This window comes from Caloenas nicobarica, chromosome Z (genome assembly GCF_036013445.1).
Source record: "Caloenas nicobarica isolate bCalNic1 chromosome Z, bCalNic1.hap1, whole genome shotgun sequence".
NCBI lineage: Eukaryota > Metazoa > Chordata > Aves > Columbiformes > Columbidae > Caloenas > Caloenas nicobarica.
In genome coordinates this window covers 84,864,335-84,886,134 of record NC_088284.1, presented here as the reverse complement: position 1 = coordinate 84,886,134, position 21,800 = coordinate 84,864,335, and the positions used below count along the sequence as shown (strand labels likewise).

The 21,800-nt window shown below is 54.9% G+C and overlaps 1 protein-coding gene across 1 annotated transcript in view; it reads right to left on the bottom strand.

Annotated features, from left to right (window-relative positions):
- The window catches only part of PAX5 (paired box 5), a 105,392-nt gene extending 83,865 nt beyond the window's left edge, over positions 1-21,527 (bottom strand). The window contains exons 1-5 of the mRNA XM_065656974.1: positions 21,482-21,527; positions 14,309-14,474; positions 9,799-9,996; positions 5,782-5,846; positions 4,271-4,399 (exon numbers count right to left, since the gene is read on the bottom strand). Coding sequence (XP_065513046.1) covers positions 4,271-4,399; positions 5,782-5,846; positions 9,799-9,996; positions 14,309-14,474; positions 21,482-21,527 — 604 coding nt within the window. The remainder of the gene's footprint in view (positions 1-4,270; positions 4,400-5,781; positions 5,847-9,798; positions 9,997-14,308; positions 14,475-21,481) is intronic.
- Between the last annotated feature and the right edge of the window lie 273 nt (positions 21,528-21,800).

The following is a 21,800-nucleotide window of genomic DNA, read 5'->3' as shown; positions in this document are numbered from 1 at the left end:
TCAGTGCAGGTATTTAAATCTGTCAAGCCCCTTCTGCAGAGACTTGCACCCTGCCTGGTGCTGTGCTGAGGGTGTCCTGCTCAATTCTGCTGCTGCGGTGCTGACGGTGTTTCCTGGCCGGTGCCGGGGCTGAGCTGGCAGTTTGCAGTGAGGCACTCGTTGCTGCATGTAGCCTTTTGCTCTGACCAGCTGCATCTACATGAGGGAAGAAAACAGGCCAAGCGGTCTAGCACAGCCCATGTCCCTGCCAGGAAACACTCTTATCATTGGTGCCATCACGGCTGCACCAGAGCTGAGCAGCGTGGTGATGTCTCCTCATGCCATCCCCTGTGCCAGCGGACACTGGTGGAGAGGACACCCCCTTGCACACACCAAAATCATGCTGGGGCAGTGTTAACCATAGCAAGATGGGCCAGCCAACATTCATGCCTGTGCACCAACAGTCTCTAGTTCGGCAACACAGACATAATGTTAGTGACACAAGAGGCATCCTGGACTTACAGACCATCTACTGTATGCAAGCAGATTTCAGCCTGGCTTGGCTGCGGCTCATGTTTGCAAACTGCACCTATTACCTGTCAGTATCAGAGATTTCTGAGTGTTCCAGTCAGAAGTGAGGGCATGAGTATATTTTTGCATCAGTCAGGCTGTGGGGTTTGGAGTGGGCTAAGCTGCTAAAAGTGTCTGCTGGTGCAGAATCAGGCAGCTGGTAGAAGACTAACAACTAGGCGTGCAGTTCCCCATCAAAATATGCAGTATTTGCTCCAAAGGTGATCATTCCCATGTAGGGAAATGGTTTTGCATAAAGCAAGGAAGAGGCACGAGAATGGAGATTCATGTAATTCCTCCAGTCCCTGTTCATAAAACCCCGGGAGCCGGTGACATCTCTGTGCGGGTGTGGGACTGACCCACTGTCCCAGGCCAGCCCTGCCAGCGGCTGCTGGAGCAGAGCATGAGTCACTGCTGCACGTGCCCGAGGCCAAACTCACGCACAGACCGGACGTGCTCAGAATGAGCAGCTCAAGCCCTCCTGGACTGGCAAACAGGCTCAGCACAAGGCACGAGGCTGTTCCTCCACCCAGCTTGTCCCTGCAGCAGCCAGCACCATCCCCACTATGCTCCCCTCGCCCCAGGGAGGTGAACACACTCAAACAGGGGCAGCAGACACAGCCACCCCTTACAGAGCACAGGGCTCTCGTGGAAGGAGTCCTGGATTGTGCCTTTGACAGAGATGCTTCTCTCCTGCAGAGACAGCACCAGGAGATCTCAGATGAGAGCAACATCCGTGCCTCTGGCACGTGTGCCTGCTTCAGCATCCCTCTCAGCTGGGACGGCACGAACATGCCAGGAGTGTCACTGTGCTGGGCTTACGCTCTTCAGCTGCTCCCCCATGCCTGCAGAACTCTGCAGCACAGGATGGAAACCAGGGCTGGGGAAAGAGGAGCACAGGGAGAAGGAGGGGCGGGCTCACGGCTGCTTGGCTGATTTGGCCCTTCTCCATCCTTTCACAGGATCCTCAAATCCTCCTCCAGAGCACGCACAGCCCAGTGACATCCCACACCCCCAAAACGTGCCCTGCATGCCGTCTCTGGCCCGGGCTTCTCTGCTCCTGCCTGGGGACACAGCTCCCTTCCACGCTCCTCTAACTGCTCACCAAGGACTACCAAATCACGCTTCAGAAAGCTTTGACTTTCAGACAGGGGATGCTCAGCACTTCCCAAAAGTGCAGACCCTGTCAAATGAGCATTGCAGGACCATCACCAGCTACCCGACCAGCTTCAGGCAGAGTGATGAAACCAGCCCCGCACCAGCGGCAGCTGCACGCGAGCACAGAGCATCCACCCCTCAGACTCAGGGTCTGCGCCCACCCTCAGCTCCCCTGAAGCACACCCTGTTCGATAGAAGGCGGCTCAGCAAGATCATTCTGCACATCGCTGTCACCCACCTGCTCCTCAGCAGCTGTTTCTGAGCTGCAGGGCTGGGCGAATGTGCAGCCACGGAACTCAAAGGAGACAATCTGCAGGCAAAACAGTGAGATTGCTGCCCAGCGGCTCTGCTGCTGTGGCGACCGGCTGTATCTCTCTGTCTTGTTACAGAGCAGCCTGCTTCTCATGTCAGCCTCAAGTAGCATGTCCTTTAACCACAAGTGAAAGCAACTGATCCCCCACCAAGGTACATCTGCTCAAAGTCCATATTACAACAGGGAAAAAATGACACCTTCAGCTATATAAACCAATAAAGACTGTCTGATTTGGTTTGCTCCTGTTGCTACCCAGCAAGCTCCCCACTGGGTTAAAGACTGGTGACATCTGCTAAAAAAACGTCAAGAGTGAGGAGAACAAAACTGGGTAATGAATCATACCAAGCGCTCAATGCAGCTGGAAGCCGGAAGGACGAGTCCACCCCAGTTTGCTCCCCAGCCGAGGGGACCTGGGACCACCAACGGGCACCACAGAGCCTGCGGCTCCAGGAGACGCACACGGGCAGGTACAGCAAGGGCACACACCTCCCACAGCTGCTGAGAAACAGCAAACGTGTCAAAGGACGTGATGCAAGCAGCTTGCTGAGGAGGGAGGCTCTCTCCGGCTCTCCAAAGTCGGGAAATATTAAAGTTAACTCTGCCCCCTTGTGCATCTGCATCATGATACAGGCCATAATTAGACTACATGCTTCTCTTCTGCACATTAGTGGCTTCGCATCATGATCCACCTCCTCATCACCTGCAGTGTGGAGCCTCGGACGCCTCCGCGAGCGCCTTGTGCCCACCCCTGCAGAGGGACCTTGTGCTGCGCAGGGCGGGGAGGGGTTATTGATGCTCCGGGGATCCCTCAAACACACAAAGATGTTGAAGTATCTTTTTATGCCTCTCCAAATCTGCAGCTCTGAGCCTATTATAAAAGCAGTTTAAATGGTCTGCTGAGGACAGCATTACTGTCCAGCTCATGAGCTTGAAAAACATGACTCATCCTGCCAAAATGATGGGGGTTGTTTTAGAAATCATGTGCTGTCTTCTAAATGTGAACTGGCAAAAGCTGGGGAATTTCTCACCTCTGCTCCTGATCTTTCCAAGGAAATATTTAATTCTTTTCTCTACAATTAAACCAGAGTCTTCTGTAATCACAGGCACCCGATAACCAGTGCTTCATGACAGAGCTGTAACAGAGCCATGTGGTTTCAACACATATGGCCTCTCACCTGGCATGGCTGGTGAAATACAAAATTTCTTCCCTACCTCCTTTAATACACATGTTTAGCTATGCAGCTGTGGCCTTGATTTGTAAAAAAGAAATCAGATGTACAATTGCGGAGTTAACTAACAACAGCATATACAGCAGCTACCTGAACACAGAGTTTCATACTCCCACCACTGGACCAGTCCCCACATGGCTGAAACCAACCCAATAAACCTCTTGCAGTTTTTCCCCTGACTTTGGTAAAACCACACACTGATCTGCGAGCTGACCGGCTACTTCCACCGGCACAACCACAAACACTGGAGCCTGTTTGTGCAGCTCAGGTGCCAGGCTTGAGGTCTTGGTCTCAACTCCTCTCTGTAAACCATTAGTAAATGAAAGGGATGCTCTAGATTAAAGGCACTTTTGTAAGACACCAATGCAGAATTTCTCCTTTTCACCTACACTCTACCCCAAACATCCTTCTCTCCAAAGCAGTGTGTTCTTTAGGAAAGCACCCAGGACACAGAATGAAACAGGACCACAAACCTTGCAGCAGACCCAAGGAGCCCCGGCAATGTCCAACCGCAACCTGACCATGCTTGTTTCCACGCCCTGGGCCAACAAAAGCCCCAGCACTGGGAGAGACAGGCAGAGATGCAGCATCGCAGACAGCTCTGCTGTTAATTTTCTGTCTCTTTGTGGCTGGGGACACCTCTCTGACATTTCATATTTCGGGTGGCCACACTCAACATGATGACTCTTCCCCTTTTCACTGACGGGAGGAAAATGTCCCCCAAGCAGTAGGAGGGTCTGGGTAAAAAACTGTGACACACCCCCAGTGCTTTCTGAGACACCAGAGAAACCCCTGCTCCTTGAACAGGTTCTGTCTGTAGCCACCATGTCACTCCGATGACCCCCAGGTAGGCTGTGACCTTGGCAAAGGCCTGCCGAATTGGGACCAAATCCCACCGTGGCTGATGGCCATGGGGGGTACCTGCAGCTCCATCACACCACATGCAGGAGCATCCTCCCAGCCCCATCCCACCCTGGTTGCATGCTGGCACACCACCCCCACCAAAAACAGCTCCTGGTACCTTCATCCCGCTTGCGCTTGTTGCTCTCGGTGCCAGGGGAGGCAATTCCCAGGATCCCACTGATGGAGTAGGATGAGCCGGCAGAGTCGGTGCTGACAGAGGACACCTGGGTCACGGAGCCCGTGGAGGCTGTAAGGCAAAGCCAGGCAGTCAGCGGGCAGGACAGGGCGAAGGACAGCCAGCACAACAGCCACCAGCCCCACGGTGTGACTGCAGCACTGGGGCTCTGCTGCCCCGCAGCCTCTTGGCCACCCAGCCCAGCCCACAGCAGCCAGGGCACAATCGCCCCTCGGCTCCATCACAAGGGGCCAGGGCGAGCACTGTGGGATGGTGATGCTCTGCCTTTAGCGGTCGGTCACCTATCCTGATCGAGACGTGGTGGGAAGGCACATTGCCCGGGACAGCGGACCCCATCAGGGGACACAGCAGTCCATGTCACCAGCAAGGGGGTGGAGCTGGCTGGGGGCAGACAGGCTGGCAGCAAGGTCCCACGGCACAGGGACCATGGGACCAGAGCAGCACCCACTTGCCAAGCCACCAGCCTCTAGCCCCTGGGACCAGGGGATGGCCGGCTGTGGGACACCCAGTTGAATGGACAGACACCCCTGAAGCCAGTGCAGCAAACAGACCGATGCTGTTCCTCCTCAGAGGCTTCCAGGGACGCTCAGGGCAAGGGCTGCAGATCGGATTCTCTGACAAGCCCGCAAAGTTAGCACAGATCAGCGGCCACACTCTGCCCCAGGGTACCAGCCCACCTTTGCCGGGGGGTCACCAAGCATCCCCCCGTTTCACAGGTGACAGCATGCAGACAGAGAGGGACCAAGGCCCCCACGCACCTTCCTTCTGCCTATGGAGCAAGGGCTAACCCGCACTCCGGCAGCTTCCACACAACAAGGACAAAGAGCAGCCCCAAGCGAGCCCCTCCCTCCCCGCTGCAGCCCCCCGAGACCCCACCAGCCTCGGGAAGGGCTGGGGAGGCCGCAGCAGCTGGGCTGCTCCCCAGGACCCTGCAGGGACAGCATCGTTGCTCTGCACTTGAATTAAAGTTTGGGAAAGTTTTGCTACCTCTTCACTCAAGACTGCAAGTGCATAAAGAATTATGGCAAGGATGGTTGATAGATGAAAAAAACACATTCAAAACTACTTACTGACTAATGATGCAGAAAATGTTATGAATAAGTATCCCTTTCTTGATTTATTACTTTAATTATCTGACATTCTATAGACCCCCATTAGTGGGGTTTTTTTGGTTTAGATTTCAATTTTCTGTCTCATGGTGAAAGCTATTTATCATAATAATCAGTAAAATTCAAAACCTTTTAGCAGTATTTATAAAATTCATTTGCTATGTTCAGCCCTTGGAGAATGACAAAGAAGGCGCATTAGCACGTGTGCTGAAGTGTTTTATGCAGAATTATCTGTCCATAAGGATGATTAAAAGTTCTTTAGAATATTTGTAATCCATTATGCTATGTTTTTTATATATTTTTTTTTAAAAAAGTTTCCCTTACCTATGCTGTGACTGGAGGCTGGGACTTGCTGATTGGGCGGCTGCTGCACCTTCGTCCGTATGATCCTGTACGTAGTTGAAAAGAAATGACTACTTAGCATAAAGAATGCATTTGCAGGGGGCACAAACACTATTTTTTCTGTTCAGGACACATACGGCAACACAAAAATGTTTTTCTGCACATTATCCCCTCATCATCCACTGAAAGACGGGAAGTTCGCGGGTGGATCCAGGACCACATTTTTGCCTTCAGCCCATGCCATCAGGGACACTCGGGTGACTGACTCCTACATACTCCTCGGGAAGCTGTAGAATCTGGTGCTTCGGTCCCTTCAAGGACCCAGTCCTCACCACCCAGGAAAGAGATATCCATCGCTATTTGGGCACCCATTGGACCCAGCACCCCTCCTCAGGGCGCTGGACATGTCTGGGTCCAGACGTCCCAGCAGGCTGTGATCTGCACCCTTGGGTGCTGGGCGTATCGACAAGGTTGTCCCTAGACCGCCCCAGGTACAGCACTCACACAGCTAAAGAACTTGGACACCTCAGAAAAGGATCTGCTTAGCCAAATCAGTATGAAATCAAAAATGTGTTGGATTAAACGCTAATCTTAAAAGCTGAATAACTACATCATCATCACTGGGGACACTGTCTGCTCTGTTTTATAATGATGTCAATCAGGAAAAGTTCAGAGGTGTGGGGAAACTAGAAGGCATGTGCTGTGCTGCAGGACAGAGGGCAGCTGCTAAGAAGAGCTGGGGAGTTGCTCTACCAGGTGCTCACCTGCCGATGCACTGTGAAAAAAGAAAATATGGGGTCTGAAACGTCTCCAGAGATAACACAGCTCTGCCACTGACTGCAGCGGAATTGGAATGTGCTTGCAGGAGGCAGGTTGTTGCTCAGCACACATCTCCCTGCCCAGTGTGTTCCTGCCCAACTGTAATGCTGCAGTGAGCGCAGCTGCTCTCTTTACCCAGAAAACTCTGCTGCCCTTTCTGGAGAAATGCCACAAATTTGGAATAGGGAAGAGGAGGAGAGGCATGAGATGGAGCTGGTGCGTGGATGCATTCATGGGAACAAACAGGAGTTGCTTGCTTGAAAGTCGCTCCATGAGCCGGCACAGAACCGCCTCCGGTGACACGTGGCCCCATCCCAAAACAGGACACACAGCCGTCCCCTGCCCTCCAGACCCTCTGCTGAGCCCGGGGAGGCTGGAAGGGACGAGGTCTGTCAGTAAACCAGCTTTTGGCTGCCAGCTCCTGGGGGAAGCTGCTGCTGCTGGACATGTCCCGCAGCTGGTCCTCGGCAGCCAGTGCAGTGTGGCGGCAGAGGGACCAGCGAGCAGCTCCGGCAAAGCCCCGGGACCCGGCTGAAGCAGGACTGCAAGTAACCCCTGCAAAAGGCCTCCCCGCGCCGTGGGGAGGGAAAGGTGTCCAGCGCCTTCTGACACATAAATGTCTTCATCTCCGGAGGGACGGAGGAGTGGAGCACTCTGAAGCAGCTGGGCAGCTCTCGGCTTATTTGAGCAAAACTAATCGCAATGATTAATTAAGCCTTAATCACACAGAGTTGCTCCTGCCGCGGAAGAGTGGCCTATTATTAATATTAATTAATGTTATTAATTAATAATAATAGTTATTATTCACTCATATACGGGGGCAACAGCTCAAATTCATCTGCTAAATAGCACACTCGGCAGCGGGGATGTGCTGAGCATGTCTGTCCCCACAGTCCCACTGAAGGGAACAGCCCCACTGGAGGGAACAGCCGCCATGAAGGGAACCAGACAGCCCCAGGCGATCCCCTCGCCCTGGGGAGGCTGGGATGGGAGCAGCACGGCCACTCTGTCCTCCCTGAGCTGCTGGGTTTCACCCTCCTGCAGCAGGACGGGAACCACACGACGATATCGCGTGGGTTCAGGTCTGCAGTGACAGGGCAGCTCCTGATTTGCACCTCAGCAGTGAATCAGGGCATTGTGAGCAGAGATCTGAGTCCTTGGTGTGCAACATCCCTATCAGCAAAGCCTTGAAGTATATGCTTCATTTTAAATATAGGGATAAAACCCACAGACTTCAACGTGGGACTGAAGGGATTTAGCATTAAAGCCAAGTGTTTTGATGTGAATTCCAGGTTTCTTGTCGTGATAGTTTGGTCTGGATTTTCAGGATGTGCTCCTAGGCTGGCAAAAACACCTGTCTGGGTAAACAGATTAACTCGAAAAGATTGTGTGCATTTCTAAAAAGGCATTTCACACCTTTAAGAAAAGGAAAATAACTTAGCCACAGTTGCAAGTAGGTGAGAAATAATGAGATTCATGGCCAAAAAACTTGGTGGCAGATCATGAAATGGGTTCCTGGTATAATGGCAGTAGGTGTGTGCACATTATCAGTGTGGAAACACGCAAGGACACGGCAAGAGGTAGATGTGGAAACCAGCTCAAAACATGACTGGAAGCTACTTAATCTCGCTTTTTCCTAGAGCTACGACTGCCTTTTTGGTAGTTTTTTTGAGTAAGCTTGAAGCCCTGCTACACAAACACAGGACTGCTCACAGCGACGATGCTCCTCACGTGGCCAGGCTCCAGCTGACTTGTGTGGAAGCAGAGCTTGCCCTTAGTTATCTGAGGTCAGTCAGACTGATATTTTCCTTCAGTTTTCCTGGTGTCTATATTATTTCTCAAATCCTTTTTAAAACTGAAAATGCCATGTCTGTGGGGCAACCGAATGCTGCTCAGGAGCCTCAGCCCGTCAGGGTCTCCCAGGCAGCAGCAAAGGCTGCGCGTGAACTGACCCATTTTTGCTTTTAAACACGGAAACATCTGCCTCGGCACTCGGTTCGGCGGGGAGAGACACCACGCTCCGTCAGCGCCGGGGAAGCCACTCCGGCTACTCAAGCGGCAACTCCATGAATGCAAATCAGGTTGGGATAGCCAATAAAAGAATATTGCATCAATTTATTTCACGTCCATGGACACAGATGGGACTTTATAGCTAGCTGCATTCAAAGAATTTGCATGCAATCGCACAAGTGAAAACCATCTCACCAGCGTGGTGAAGTGGAAGCCCAGCACAGAGCAAACCCCCGAGCGAAAATGGAAGGACTCTGCTTGCCAGGGGGATGGGTGTGCATGAGTCTGCCCAAGTGCTCTGCCTTCCAAGTATTAATCCCTTATTATTGGTCTGGCAGGCTGGAGACATAAGAGAGTATTTCACCGGGTTTTTTCAACACCATCTTTACACATCCTTCGACTCAGAAGTGGGGGTGTACAGGAGGTGTAACTCAGACAGCAGTAGGTTACTACAGCTCCAGACCCCTCTTCGAGCCCAGTCCTGCCCAGCAAGATTGGGAAAAAATTCCCAAACAAGGGACTGAGGCTGCAAATGAGATTGTCCTGCATTTTTACACAAGCAATTCAAGGCCATTTAAGTGCACCCATGTAATGAGCAGACAGCTGAGGCACTCGAAAGCTACCGACTGAATTCCCTGGGTGATATTCACACTGACAGTAGCAAGCAGCAGCCAGCACAGTTCTGGGTCAAATTCAGCAAGACCAAGCAGGAGTCAGGAGGACAGAAGCAGCACCTTAGGCCATGCCTGGGTCCCCTCCAGGCCCCAGGACTCCGCTTTTCCCAGGTGACTGCTCCCCAACTCGACGGCCATCTGAGCTTTCCCCCCCACCAAACACCCACCCCATCGAGGAGAACCGAGGCCTCATGCAGAGCAAACAGGCAGGATAGTTACCAGCAAGGACGGCAACTTACAGCCTGGGAAAAGGGGAAAGGACAGGAGAGAAGCGAAGGCTGGCAGCAGAACCTGCCCACCCCTAAGACATGCTCACAGCTTGCGACGTTTCGGCCGCCGAGTGAGCCCGCAGCTGCTCCCCAGCCCCAAACCCATCATGGAAACACGTGCAAGCTGCATTTCTTGCAAAAAGCCTGAAACACGCAGTGCGAAAAAATGAGGATTCAGCAACAGTGCTTCCGAGAAGCATTCCTCCCCAGGACAGACAGGTCTTTACCTGTTAATCGAACTGACGCTGGGCACCGTGTCGTTGTCGCACACTCGCTCAGCAAGGAGTCTGTCCCTGATCTCCCAGGCAAACATGGTGGGATTTTGGCGTTTGTATTCTGCAATTTTTTCAACGACTTTGGGTGTGGCAACCTTTGGTTTTGATCCTCCAATCACTCCAGGTTTAATACTCCCGGTTTCGTAATACCTGGGACAACATCCAAAACAAAGCTTTAGTTATCACGAATAGACAGAGAACAGGCTTTGAGATTTATAGGGAACATAATTTCAAGGCAACCAAACCCCAGCAAATCCTGAGATACATCTTAACTTTCACATACACATTTTCTGCCTATGTAGTGCTTTACCACCTAATAGCTTAACTTATAGTAATTGGAATTGGGCCTCAGGATACAATATATATTTTTCTGTAATAGCAAGACAAAAGAAACAAGGCAAGATTAAAGGGCATGCCGGGATCCAAAATTAACTGAAAATGTGTGTTATTAATCAGCAGTACTGGCAATAATAGAAACAAATCACACCAAAGACCACTTTTTGCCGTGGACTCTTTTGTAGTAAATTACTGTTTCTACAGAAATTCTCTGTCATTAATATCTATGGCTTGATACCATTTCATAGTGAAATGAAGGCTAAGTATTTTATTTTATTTGCACCTCTGGAATAAATATGCTGGGACAGCTTTTTCCCATGCAATGGTTTTAATATGCATATTATGGTTTTAATAGTTAATATTTTTCATAATGTATTTTTTTAACATTATGGTTTTTGTAGTTTTAACTGTGAATTTCAAGGAAGACAGAGCTGCCCATGTTCTGGAGGGGTCCAGCCACTGTGGGGCTGGTTCCTCTGATCAGCCCTGTTGCCTTTCCTAGGGTGCAGCACCTTCACCCACACCAGCAGCTCTGCTGATGCCACGCCAGGGAAGGCAGGAGGCTGGACCGCTAAACTGACAGAAATCTGCCAGATTTCTTCAGATGTGAATCACAGAAGAGCAACTGCTTTTAGTAGCATTGCAACAATATATCATGGCTGAGACCCCCGGCCCCACAAGTCTGCTTTTAATAAATGAAGCCTCAAACGTACTGCTAAGAGAAGCCGTATCTTATCCATCGAGGGCTGGAACATGGACCCAGAATGAGACAGTGCTTGTCTGTGCTGCGCTGTCAGGGCGCGCAACGCACAAGACACACTTCCCAGCCATGCACTTCTTTCTATCTCGTGAATTTTCTCGTGACCGAATGAAAAATAAACCCTGTGCCAACCTGCAGCAACTGCCCCAACTGCCCTGAGCCAGCACGTCCTCCCCGTGCCGCGCAGACCCCAGCTCGCGCCGCGCTGCGCTCTCGGCAGCTCAGACCTGCCCACTCGGTGCTCCCTGACCGTATTTCCAGCAGGGAGCTCAGAAACAACTCCCAGGTAAGAACGAAAGACTGCTTGTTAATGTATTTTCCATGCAGCTACTTGACATACCCATTATATTAAAAAAAAAAAAAAAATCCCAAATCTTTCTGATGTGAGCAGAACACAAACAGGCTGGCCAGCCGAAGTCTGCCTCACTGTAACACGCAACCGTGTTCATCAAATTTCTGCCAGGCTATCGGTTTTCAGTCTTTCTGCAAGAGCTCCATGTGCAAGGCCTAAAATTCCTTTAAAGAGACTGACACCATGTTGTTTATACATCTTTTCAGATATTCTGGATACAGGTGTGGACTCAGATGGACCAGTCTCCGTGAGACATTTAAGCAATATTAGTAATGGCAAGCGTCAAGTGTCAGAGATGGATTAACCCTCCTGGTGTCCCTGAACGCAGTCTAGAAGTGAGCTTTAGGGCAGGGGGTAAAATTCAGCTCCTCCCACGCTTCCCAAGGCCATGACAAAATGATGGCAAACATGGACCACAAGCCTGCTAAGACCTTGCATCTCTGTCCTCAAAACCTTCGCTGCTGGCACCTCTCCTGAGAGAAGGGTGTAGAAGGAAGCCAGACAACACCATGAATGCTGCCAAACAAAAAGTCACAATTCCCTCAGTTCCAGCCAAAACTATGCATTTTACAAGCATTCCTTAGTGTTTTTCTGCAATGGTGCCTCACCGCACCATCACACGGTGCTGGTGGTGCCGGCGGAGCAGAAGGGCAGGCGCAGCTTGGCAGCCGCGGCCACGCAGACCAGACGGTGCATCTCACGGTGGGAGAGCTGCGATGGCAGCGGCGAGCTCAGCGTGGCACAAAGCCCTGGTGCCCAAACGTCCTGACCACTGCCTGCCCTCCTGGAGCCCTGCCCGGGACACATACGCCAATGGAAAGACTCGTCGTGTGGGAGGGTGCAGGGTTGTGCCCCGGCCCCTTTCCCTGGGCAGCGGGACAGCTCGGTGTGACAGGGACAGCCCTGGCCCAGCGCCACTGACGCCTCCCTCCCCTTCACCCGAGCAATGGACCTGGGTGCAGGCAACGGGCCTGCAGATGCGCCGGCATCCCTGGCGCCCGTCTCCATCTTAAAGGCAGGGACAGTGGCTGCCGGCTTCATGTCGTGCACATCAGCTCCCGGCCTTCCGCTCCCAGCAAGTTGCTGATGCAGGTGAAGAGGGGGGCCCCCCGCAGTCCCCTCCTCCAAGGGGTGAGGGGTTCACCTGCACTGCAACTGCTGCGTACCTGCCTCTGGATGTTTTCTAACTCTGTATCGAGGACTGAAAGAAATCTGATCGTAACATTCCAAATGTAAGGATTTATTTCAAGCATTCCCACTTTTCACACACTTAGACATGAAAAAACACACACACACAGAGCTGCAATTACAGTGACATTTTACCCACTGCAATTATTAGTTATGAAAATAATGAACTATGAAATTCCAATTTATTGTTGACAACTTTAAAGACAAAGCTCTGGAGCCTCTCTTAACTGTACAGGGGAAATATATCTAATGGTAAAGCTATTCAAACTATCAAAAGTAAAACCATCAGGCATCTGCCTGGTAGGTAAATAAATGGCCCCTTCCTTAGCTGTGCATTGCTCGTGATGGGAACTGGTGGCAATTCTGCTGCAGCAAAGAGCATCACCAGCCAATCCACGCCAGCCTGTGCCGACGGCGGATGCAAAGCGATAACCAAGTGAAACTGTCCGTGGTGGGCAGGCAGGTCTCACATACAGCCTGCGGAAAGATCTCCTCTCTAAAATAGTAAAGGTATCACTGTCCTCAAACCTACACCAGCGGGAATGCGTGTAGTTCGCAGGGGAACACATCTCCCTGCAACCAGGCGATCCAACCCAGGGATGCTGAGCGCGACCTAGAATCACTGTGCATGGCTGTGGAGACCGTGTCCACCGGTTAAGGCAAGAGTAGGTAAGCGAGATCCAAAATAACGCCAAGAGCTACAAAACCAGGGGCTGTGACTTTGCCAAGTCAGTCTGGTTCTGGACATTTCAACAGCAACTGAGAGATCGTAAATGCTGCTAATCCAAGCAGATCCTCTGTGTGATACTACAAAAAAAGATCGCCTTGACAGTTTTTGCAGCTATGCTATGTCCGGGAAAGTAAATTCGTTTAAAATTGGAAAAGAAAAAGATGGTAAAAATATAAACACCAGAAGTCTAAACAATTAACTGTGAAGGTTTAGTAAATAGTTCAAGAAATAACTTTTCCAGATTATCAAGAAAAACATATTCTAAGGAAAAAAAAATCCTTAATATAAGTTGCTCAATTCTCTCAGAATACCTGGAGTTCAAAACCATTTTAACACTATAATTTATAAAAATTATGTTTAGATTTGTTCCTAAGATACAAAGAAGCAAGGATGGTATTTTTTACCTGAATCTATGTCAAATTTTAAAATGAAATCAGGGAATTATAAGCATTCAAAGTTCAATTTCCTGTTGCCATAGTGGTTCAAGCAGCTCTAGCCTGAACAGAGTGCTAACTCGCAAAATAGCCAAAATTAATATGGTTAATAGTTACTTATGGTATTCTGTGCTCTAATTAAGAACGTGTTCCAGCACAAGAGTAGAAGAAAGGCATTGAATTAAACAATGGGACAGATTTCAGAATAGTCTACGTGAATGAACACACGGCAATGTTGATGCAATATATAATGAGATTATTTCTAAAAGAGACTCTTTTTCAGAAAGCAAAATGAGTAACTTCCACAACTTCTATTTTTTTTTTCCATTTTACTGAAGGTGGCTCCTGGATTCCTCTACTTGTTCAGAACAGACAGGTGAGGGACATATGCCATATATACAGCAAATACACCCCACACGACAATTTGTTCCTTGCATTAGAATTACCTACAAGAAACTGTGAAAGGGGCAAACCAGATGTGCGAATACTGGCACATTTTTCCCATGTCAGGCATATGAAACCATGAGTGGTCAGGAAACCCCTGTGCTCACTGGACTGATTTCCTGAGGTTTCTACTATTCTCCGATTGTTTGCGGCCTTCAGTTAAGGGTCTGACACTGACACTTTTGACAGACACAGAAGATGCGTTGTCCCCCCTTTACCTGCCAAGTATTTTGCTGACGCAGCCGTGGCTGACGCGGAGCTGCCGGGAGATGTCACACGGTCGGACCCCTTGGTGGGCAAGCTCCACGATCCTTTGGCGAACGACATCTGGGAGGGGGCGGCCGTTCACAAAAACACCCCCCAGCTGATTCACGCCTCCATGTCCTGAAAAACACAGGGAAGGGGGAGAAGGGCAGGAGAAGGAGATCTGTGTGAGAGTTTCGGATGTTTCTGCAAGGCAGAACCCCCAGCCCAGCACTCCCCGGCACTGGGCATCACCCCCCCAGAGCCAGACCAGCCTCCAGCTGCTTTTCCCTGGGACCTGCAGCCCAGAGGTGGCCACGGCCACACTGCCACAACACCACTCATCAGAGGGGAGGACTCTCCTGCAGGAAGGCAAATCGGGCCCCTGGGAGACAATGGCCATGGGAAACTACGCAGCAATGCCCGGGCCACCCTCCTCCCAGAGCCAGTGGCCACTGTTGCCTGACTGCAAACTCCAGGGACAGGCCTGGTGCTGTCCCGTTGAGAAGAGGCTGCTCACGAGCCTCTGCCTGAGAATCGCACTGAAAACAAGGCTGGGTGATCACTCAGCCTACACACTATTTGTGTCTAAGCACAGAACAGGATACCTGAAATTAAATATGTGTTCACTTTGTTGTTTGGGTTTTGTTGTTGTTTGGTTTGTTGGGGTTTTTTTTTCAAATGCCTTGATTTAATCAAGAAAAAAAAAAAGGGATGATTTCTGCTCTTACAATTTACAGCAGTCTTGGTAGATATTATCATCCCACAAATGAAACACAAACATCCAGGCAAGTCCAGTATATTGTTCCTTTTCTAGCAGATTTGCACTGTTCACCTTTAGCAAGGTGAATCATATATCTGGTGCGAAACAGGAACCACTTGGATAAATAGTAGTGAAACTGTGTAAACCTCATGAACGTGTAATAATCCCATGTACTGAGTGAGGAAATATAATTAACCCTCGTGTTGTTAATCATCCAAACCATAGAGGAGTGGAGAAATTGGAAACAAGCAATAGGGGCAGTACAGATTGCCAATTCTGGAACAAAAATAATACAGAAAATCTCTCTATTTGCACACGACTTGAACAGTACTGAATAAGATGACAAGCCAAATGCCTCCGTAGTTTGTTTGTTTGTTTGTTTTTTGTTTGGCGTGGTTTTTTAATATTATATAGAGCTATTTTTATTTAAATCTAGTCATTTCTCCATTGATAAACTGTTGTCAAACTTTGCAAACACCTTCTAAAACTGTCAGGACACATAATGAATCGACACAAAATATGTGATTGCTAAAGCCAAAGCCTGTGACAAGCAGACAAATGTCTGCGCTGCGTTCCTGGCCGCAGACCCCCGGGTACGGACCCCCGGCCATGGGGCTGCCCGGGGATGGTGCTTGTGGCCGCTGTGGGGACAACTTGGTGGCTGAGGCACAAGGAGCGACCCCGCAACGCTGCGGTGAACGAGACCTGGGGCTTCTCATGTATTAGCGGCTTTAATCGTACAAAACCAATACACGGTGCATTCAATATGAACAGAAAGATCCTGCGGTGATGAGAGAAGGGGGGGGGAAGAGAGAAAAAAAAGGAAAGGAAAGGAAAGGAAAGGAAAGGAAAGGAAAGGAAAGGAAAGGAAAGGAAAGGAAAGGAAAGGAAAGGAAAGGAAAGGAAAGGAAAGGAAAGGAAAGGAAAGGAGATAGGAAGGAAGAAAGGAGGAAAGGAGGAAGGAAAGAAAGAAAGAAAGAAGGAAAGAAAGAAGGAAAGAAGGAAAGGAAGGAAAGAAGGAAAGAAGGAAAGAAGGAAGGAAAGAAGGAAAGAAGGAAAGAAGGAAGGAAAGAAGGAAAGCAAGAAGGAAAGGGAGAAAGAGAGAGAAAGAAAAAAAGAGAGAAAGAAAGACAGACATGCGTTTCCTTAGGGCAAGGGTTGATTCGCACCCGAAGCCAGTTCCCAGGACCAGGAGGCCGGCAGATTCCGGGCCTGCCCAGGCCGAGAGCATCCGACCCCGCAGCCGCCGGGGGAACAAAGGCTGGGGCTGCCGCCGTCCCCCCGCCGCGCCAGGGGACCCCTCCCCAAACCTGCCACCGTCTCGGGAAGCGGTTCCGGCGCCGAGCCCGGCTCCCTGCCCGCCCAGGGTCCCTCTCCGCCGGCTGCCGCGCTCCCTGGACTGCTGCGGGCACAAACGGACGCCGGGGGCCCCGTCGGGCCGGGGGGCTGCGGGAGGAGGGGAGAGATATTGCTCTGGCCGCCGGCCCGGTGCGGGGTTGGGGGAGCGAAGCCCGTGTCCCAATCCGCAGCCTGGAGACCCCGCAGGGAGCGGGAACGGGGCGAGACGAGGGGCTCTTTCGGGGGAGGGATCCCTGGCCAGGTAGCCGGTGCGGGGTCCGCGGGCCCTACCAGAAGCCTCGGGCAGCGGCGGGAAGGGAAGCAGTGCGGGAGGAGGACGAGGCGGCCCGAGCGGTCCGGTCCCGAGCAGCCGCCGGTACCGAGCAGCAGCCCCGGCGATCAGGGCCGCCCCGATTGCCCCCGCCCGCCTCGACGCCCATGAGGCCCGGGACGGCGGCGGTCCGGGGCTCTGCCCACGCGGGACGGGGAAGCCGCAGGGCCCGTGGCGGCGGTACAAGGGGCCGAGGTCCCCTCGGGATCGCCCCGTCCCCGGCCGCCGTGCCCTCGGCTGCGCCGCGGGCCCCCCTCCCCGCGCCGGCCGCAGCCTCCGCCGCTGCCCGGTTTCCCCGTTCTCCTCCCCCGCGTTTCACCGGCGTCGTGTCGCCCCCGCCCCGGGGCAGCAGCAAGTCTGGAGATCGTTTGGGGCCGAATGGCCCCGGGGGCTCCCCCTCTGCGGCCGGCGGCCAGACCGAAGGCATCGGGATTTTGGTTTTTGGGATTTTTTTTCCCCTTCTCTTTCGCCCTGAAATTCCTGCGGAAGGTATCGATTTTCCACGGCTGCGAATGATGGGGGGCGTCGTTGGAACCCGCCGCGGCTTCTCCCGCCCGGGGTGCGCAGCCCCCCGCGGGAAGCCCGTCCTCCGTGGGTAACGGGTCCAAGAGCGCCACGTCCCGCTCCCCCTCCGCACATCCCCGCGTCCCGCACCGCCGGCTTTCTGCCCTTAAAGTTCGCCTTTAAAAGACGTGGTTTGATTCAACGATGAGAGAGAAATAAACGCGGGTTTAAAACGCCGCGTTGTCACGGGAAGAAAAGTCCGTTTTCACGGGTGGGCGCGTAGAAGCGCATTACCGACTGCCGCCCCCCGCTTCGGACACCTCCAAAACCGTGTGACGAGCAGAGCGAGGGGGGAGCGGGCAGACAAACAGCGGGAGAAAGGAAGACGAATAGAGGGGTGTTTCCAGTTCTAGCGCTGGATGGTTTCTTTGGATCGTTTATTTTGAAAACAATTTTCTTTTAGCTAAAGGGCTGTGGTGCACCAGGAAATGAGATTAGTTCTACCTTAAATTTCTTCGCAATCTCTCGCCGTAATGCAGCGTTTAACTCACCGTGAGAGAAGATGTCATTTCACATAACACTGTGCTAATGGATAAGTCTTCCCCGACCTCTCAAGCACAACAAATCTGAGTCAAGCCCAGCGCCCACGACCTGTTAACTTAACCAGTTCTGCTGCCCGCTCGTCTTCTGCCGCGCTGCCCGGCGCGGAGCTCGCAAGAACCGTTTTGCCTTTCTTTGATGGTTAGAAAGAAAAAAAAATCTTCCCCCCAGCCCCGCGCCCTTCGTATTTGTTTGCCTTTTATATTTTTCGTTGTTTTTAACTAACGAATATCAAAATGTTGAAATAGAGTGAAATATCGTATAGCAAACTTTTCTGTTCGTCAGAAATACCTGGTGGCTTTCTTCACAGAGATTTATGTGCGGGAAAAAAAATATATACATATACACATATATCTACATACATAAGCGTGCGTGCATATATACAGATAGATATACACATATGGTTAAGTATGTGTGTATATCTACGTGTATATTTAAACACATATTTGCATCGGCTCTTTCTCTACGGGAAAAAACGCGGACAAGCCCGCTACCCCGCAGCATCCCGCCGCCGTCTGTCCATTCGCAAAACCATCCCCGCGGCGCGGCCGCTCTTCCCGAAGGGGCACGAAAGTCCCGGCGGTCGCGGGCGGCCGGCCCGGGCCGGGGGGAGACGCGGCAGAGCAGCCCCGGAACCGGCGGCAGCCCGGGCTGCCGTTTATCCGGACCCCTCGGTGACCCGGAGCGGGCGGGAGGAGCCGGCCCGGAGGCGCCGTCCGCGATCGCGCAGGGCCCGTCGCGGCCGTGTCAGAGAAGTTGAACTATCAGCCTACTTACTATGCATTGCTGCAAACGGGTCGTGCTTACAGTGTATTTCCATCGGAGCGGTCCGGGCCGGGGCGGCCACGCTGAGCTGATCTCGATTCGCCGGCAGCGCTCGGGATTGAGGCTGGGGGAGGAGACCCGAGGAAACAGCCGGAGAATAAAAAAAAAAAAAAAAAAAAAAAAGGGAGGGGGAGGCAAAAAAAGCCCCACGAAGAGTCCCGCCCCGAGCGGGGCTGTGGTATCCGACAGCGGCGGCCGAGCGCGGCGCCGAGCGCCTCTGGCAATGTCCGGTCACTCCTTCGCGGGGGCGAGCAACGGCCGCCCCGGGCTGCGCTCTGCCCACGGCCGCTCCCCGGATGGCGGTTAACCGGCTCCCGGCTCTGGGGCGGTGCTGAGCGCGGAGCGGCGGGTGGCTCGGTCCGGCGGGCCGGAGCCCACCGCCCTCTCCCCGACGGCTCTTTGTGCTGGCGGCGCCGGCGGCTGCGCGGCGACGGCCGGGACGGACGGCAGCGCTGGCGGACGCCCCGTCCGCGGGGCTCGGTCCCGGAGCGGCGGCGCGCTCCGGCTGTGCCGCCCCCCGCCGCGCCGCTCACAGCAACTCGCGGAGCCGGGTGGGGCGGCAGCGAGCGAGGGGAGCGGCGGGGGAAGGTGTGCGAGAGGGCGGGGAGCGGGGCGGGGGCCGGGCTCGCCTCGCCTCGCCGCGGCCCCGCGGGACCGGGCCGCCCCGTCAGCGGCCGCCGTCCGACCTGCGGCGCCGCCGCGGCGCGCCCATCGCCGCCGCCGCCCGCCGGGCCGCGGGGCCGCAGCCGCCCCCTCCCGCCCGCCGCCGGGTGCCGGGGCGCTGCCTGGCTCGGGCCGTGCGCCCGGCGCGCTGCCGGCCCGCGGCGGGCGGCGGGGGTTGTGGCGGGCGGAGGGGGCGGGGGCGGGGGCGGGCCGGCGGGGGCGCGCGGGGCGGGGCGGGGGCGCGCCGGCTGCCGCGGGCACCGCCCCGGGACCGCGCCCGCGATCGCCGGCCCCGCCGCGCCCCGCGTTCCGGCTGCGCGGCCCAGCGCGCCCGCGGAGGAGGCGCGGCGGGCGGCGCTTCAGCACCGCGCGGCTGGACAGCGGCGGCGGCAGCGGGCGGGGCCCGCCCGTCACTCAGCGCCCCGGCCAATCGCAAAAGTTAACTTGCCGGCGCCCGGCATTGGCCGCCGGGCGGTGCCGCTGCCTATTGGCGGGCTCCGGGCCAATGGGGGTGGGGGGCGTGGCCGCACGCCCTCAGAGGGCGGGGCGCGGCCACGCGAGACCGTGGGGGGCGCGCTGGGGAGCGGGGGCCCGGGGCGGGGGATCCCCCACGGCTCGCGGGTCCGGGGACGCGGGTCACCCGCCGGCCCGACCGGGCAGCCGGGGTCCACTGGTCCCCCCGACGTCTGGACAGTGCGTCCCGGGCCGTGGTTCCCCTACGCGAGCGCGGGCAGTGGGTGCGGGCGCGGAGGGGCGCCGGTCGGATCCGGGTCCGTGCCTCCGCCCGCCCGCGCAGTCCACGGTCGCGGAGGGACTCGGCGGCCCCGCGTAGTGCTCGCTATGGGGCGGGAGCCACAGCGTCCACGGCCGACGTGATCCCATTCCAGCCACTGGTTCACGGCGCGGGGCCCAGGCCGGGGCTCGTGGTCGGGCGGGGCCGTCGGGATGGTCCCCGCCGCTGCGCCCGTCCCGCCACGGGTGAGCGTGAGGGCACGGCGGAGCCGAGCCACGTCCCCCGCCCGCGGCCGCGCTGCCCGTCTGCCGCCCCGCAGAGGGGATGGGGCCGCGGGGGCAGCTCTGCTCCCCGCCCCATGGCCTCCCGCCCCGCTGAGCCCGTCACCCGCGCCCTCGGGGCCCTGGCTGCGGCAGGGCCTTGCCGGGACCCCCCTCGGCGGCGGGGCACAGGCGGCCGCTGCAGCCGCCCAGGCGGCGCGGGGCGGGTGAGTTTTCGTTGAACGTGAAACTGCCGGGCGCGGCTGCGGGGCCGGGACGGGGGCGGCGAGGGCCGGTTCCCGCTCAACCCCGCAGCCAAGACCCGCGCCGTCGGGCCGGTCGCCCCACTCCACCGCTTGGCATCTCAGGCCTGGAGAGAGTTTGGGAGGGGGGGCGCAGGGATCGGGGCCACGCCGGCCCACGCGGAAGGGGGAGAGCGGGGGGGCAGGGTCGGCACTTCTCCCTGTCTGGCCTTCATCCCGCCTTCACCCCGCTCCTCCTCCTCTCCAGGACATCGCGGGTGGGGCGCCCCCCGCCCTATACCCCGCAGGGATGCAGCGGCACCGCGGTGCCCGCGGCCGGCGGCGGCGGAGGCCTCGGGGCGCCGAGCTGTGCCCGCCGGCCCGGTGCGGCGCGCCGCCATGAAATGCTTTATCGATTAAACGATTATTCAGGCGATTTAACTAATAAAAGGCCCCATCGATCGCTTCGGAATTGCATTCCGCCACCGAGCCGCCTCCGCGCCCACACTCGCCACCGGTCCCACGGACACGTCGCCGCCACGCTCCCCGCGGGGACATAGGACACGGCTCGCCGCGGCCTCTCGCCGGTACTCGGTCCCGGTCCCTTCGCCCTCCCGGTCACAGCCGTAGGGCCGACGAACACACGGGCAGCACCGGCGGTAGCGCGGGAACCCACCGCCGGACACGGAGGTCTCGGCAGCCCCCGCGCCGCCCCGAAGGCCCCACGGGGAGCCAGCCCCGCCGCCCGCCCCGGTCCCGGAGCGGCTCCTCCGCACCCGACTCTGCCCCACGCCGAGGCCCACGCGTGACGGGCCGCGGCGATGGGTCTCGGCGTCCCCCGCGGCAGCCTGGTCGCCGGGCTCCCCGCGGAGCCCAGCCCGGGTCCTACCTGTGCGGCCGGCCCGGGGGGTCGCGTAGGTTTTCTCCAACTCCATCACGGCTTTTCAGGACTTCGGGAACGGACAGAGAGAAAAGTTTCCACGTCGTGTTGTTATCGCCTTCCTTTTCCTTTTTTTTTTTTTTTTTTTTTTTTGCGTGTCTTTTCTCTTCTTTTTTCGGTTTGTTTTCTCTTTATTTCTCCTTTTCTTTTATTTTCTTTTCCTTTCTTTTTTTCTTTTCTTTTCTTTTCTTCTCTTCTCTTCTCTTTTCTTCTCTTTTCTTCTCTTTTCCTCTCTTTTCCTCTCTTTTCTTCTCTTTTCTTTTTTTCT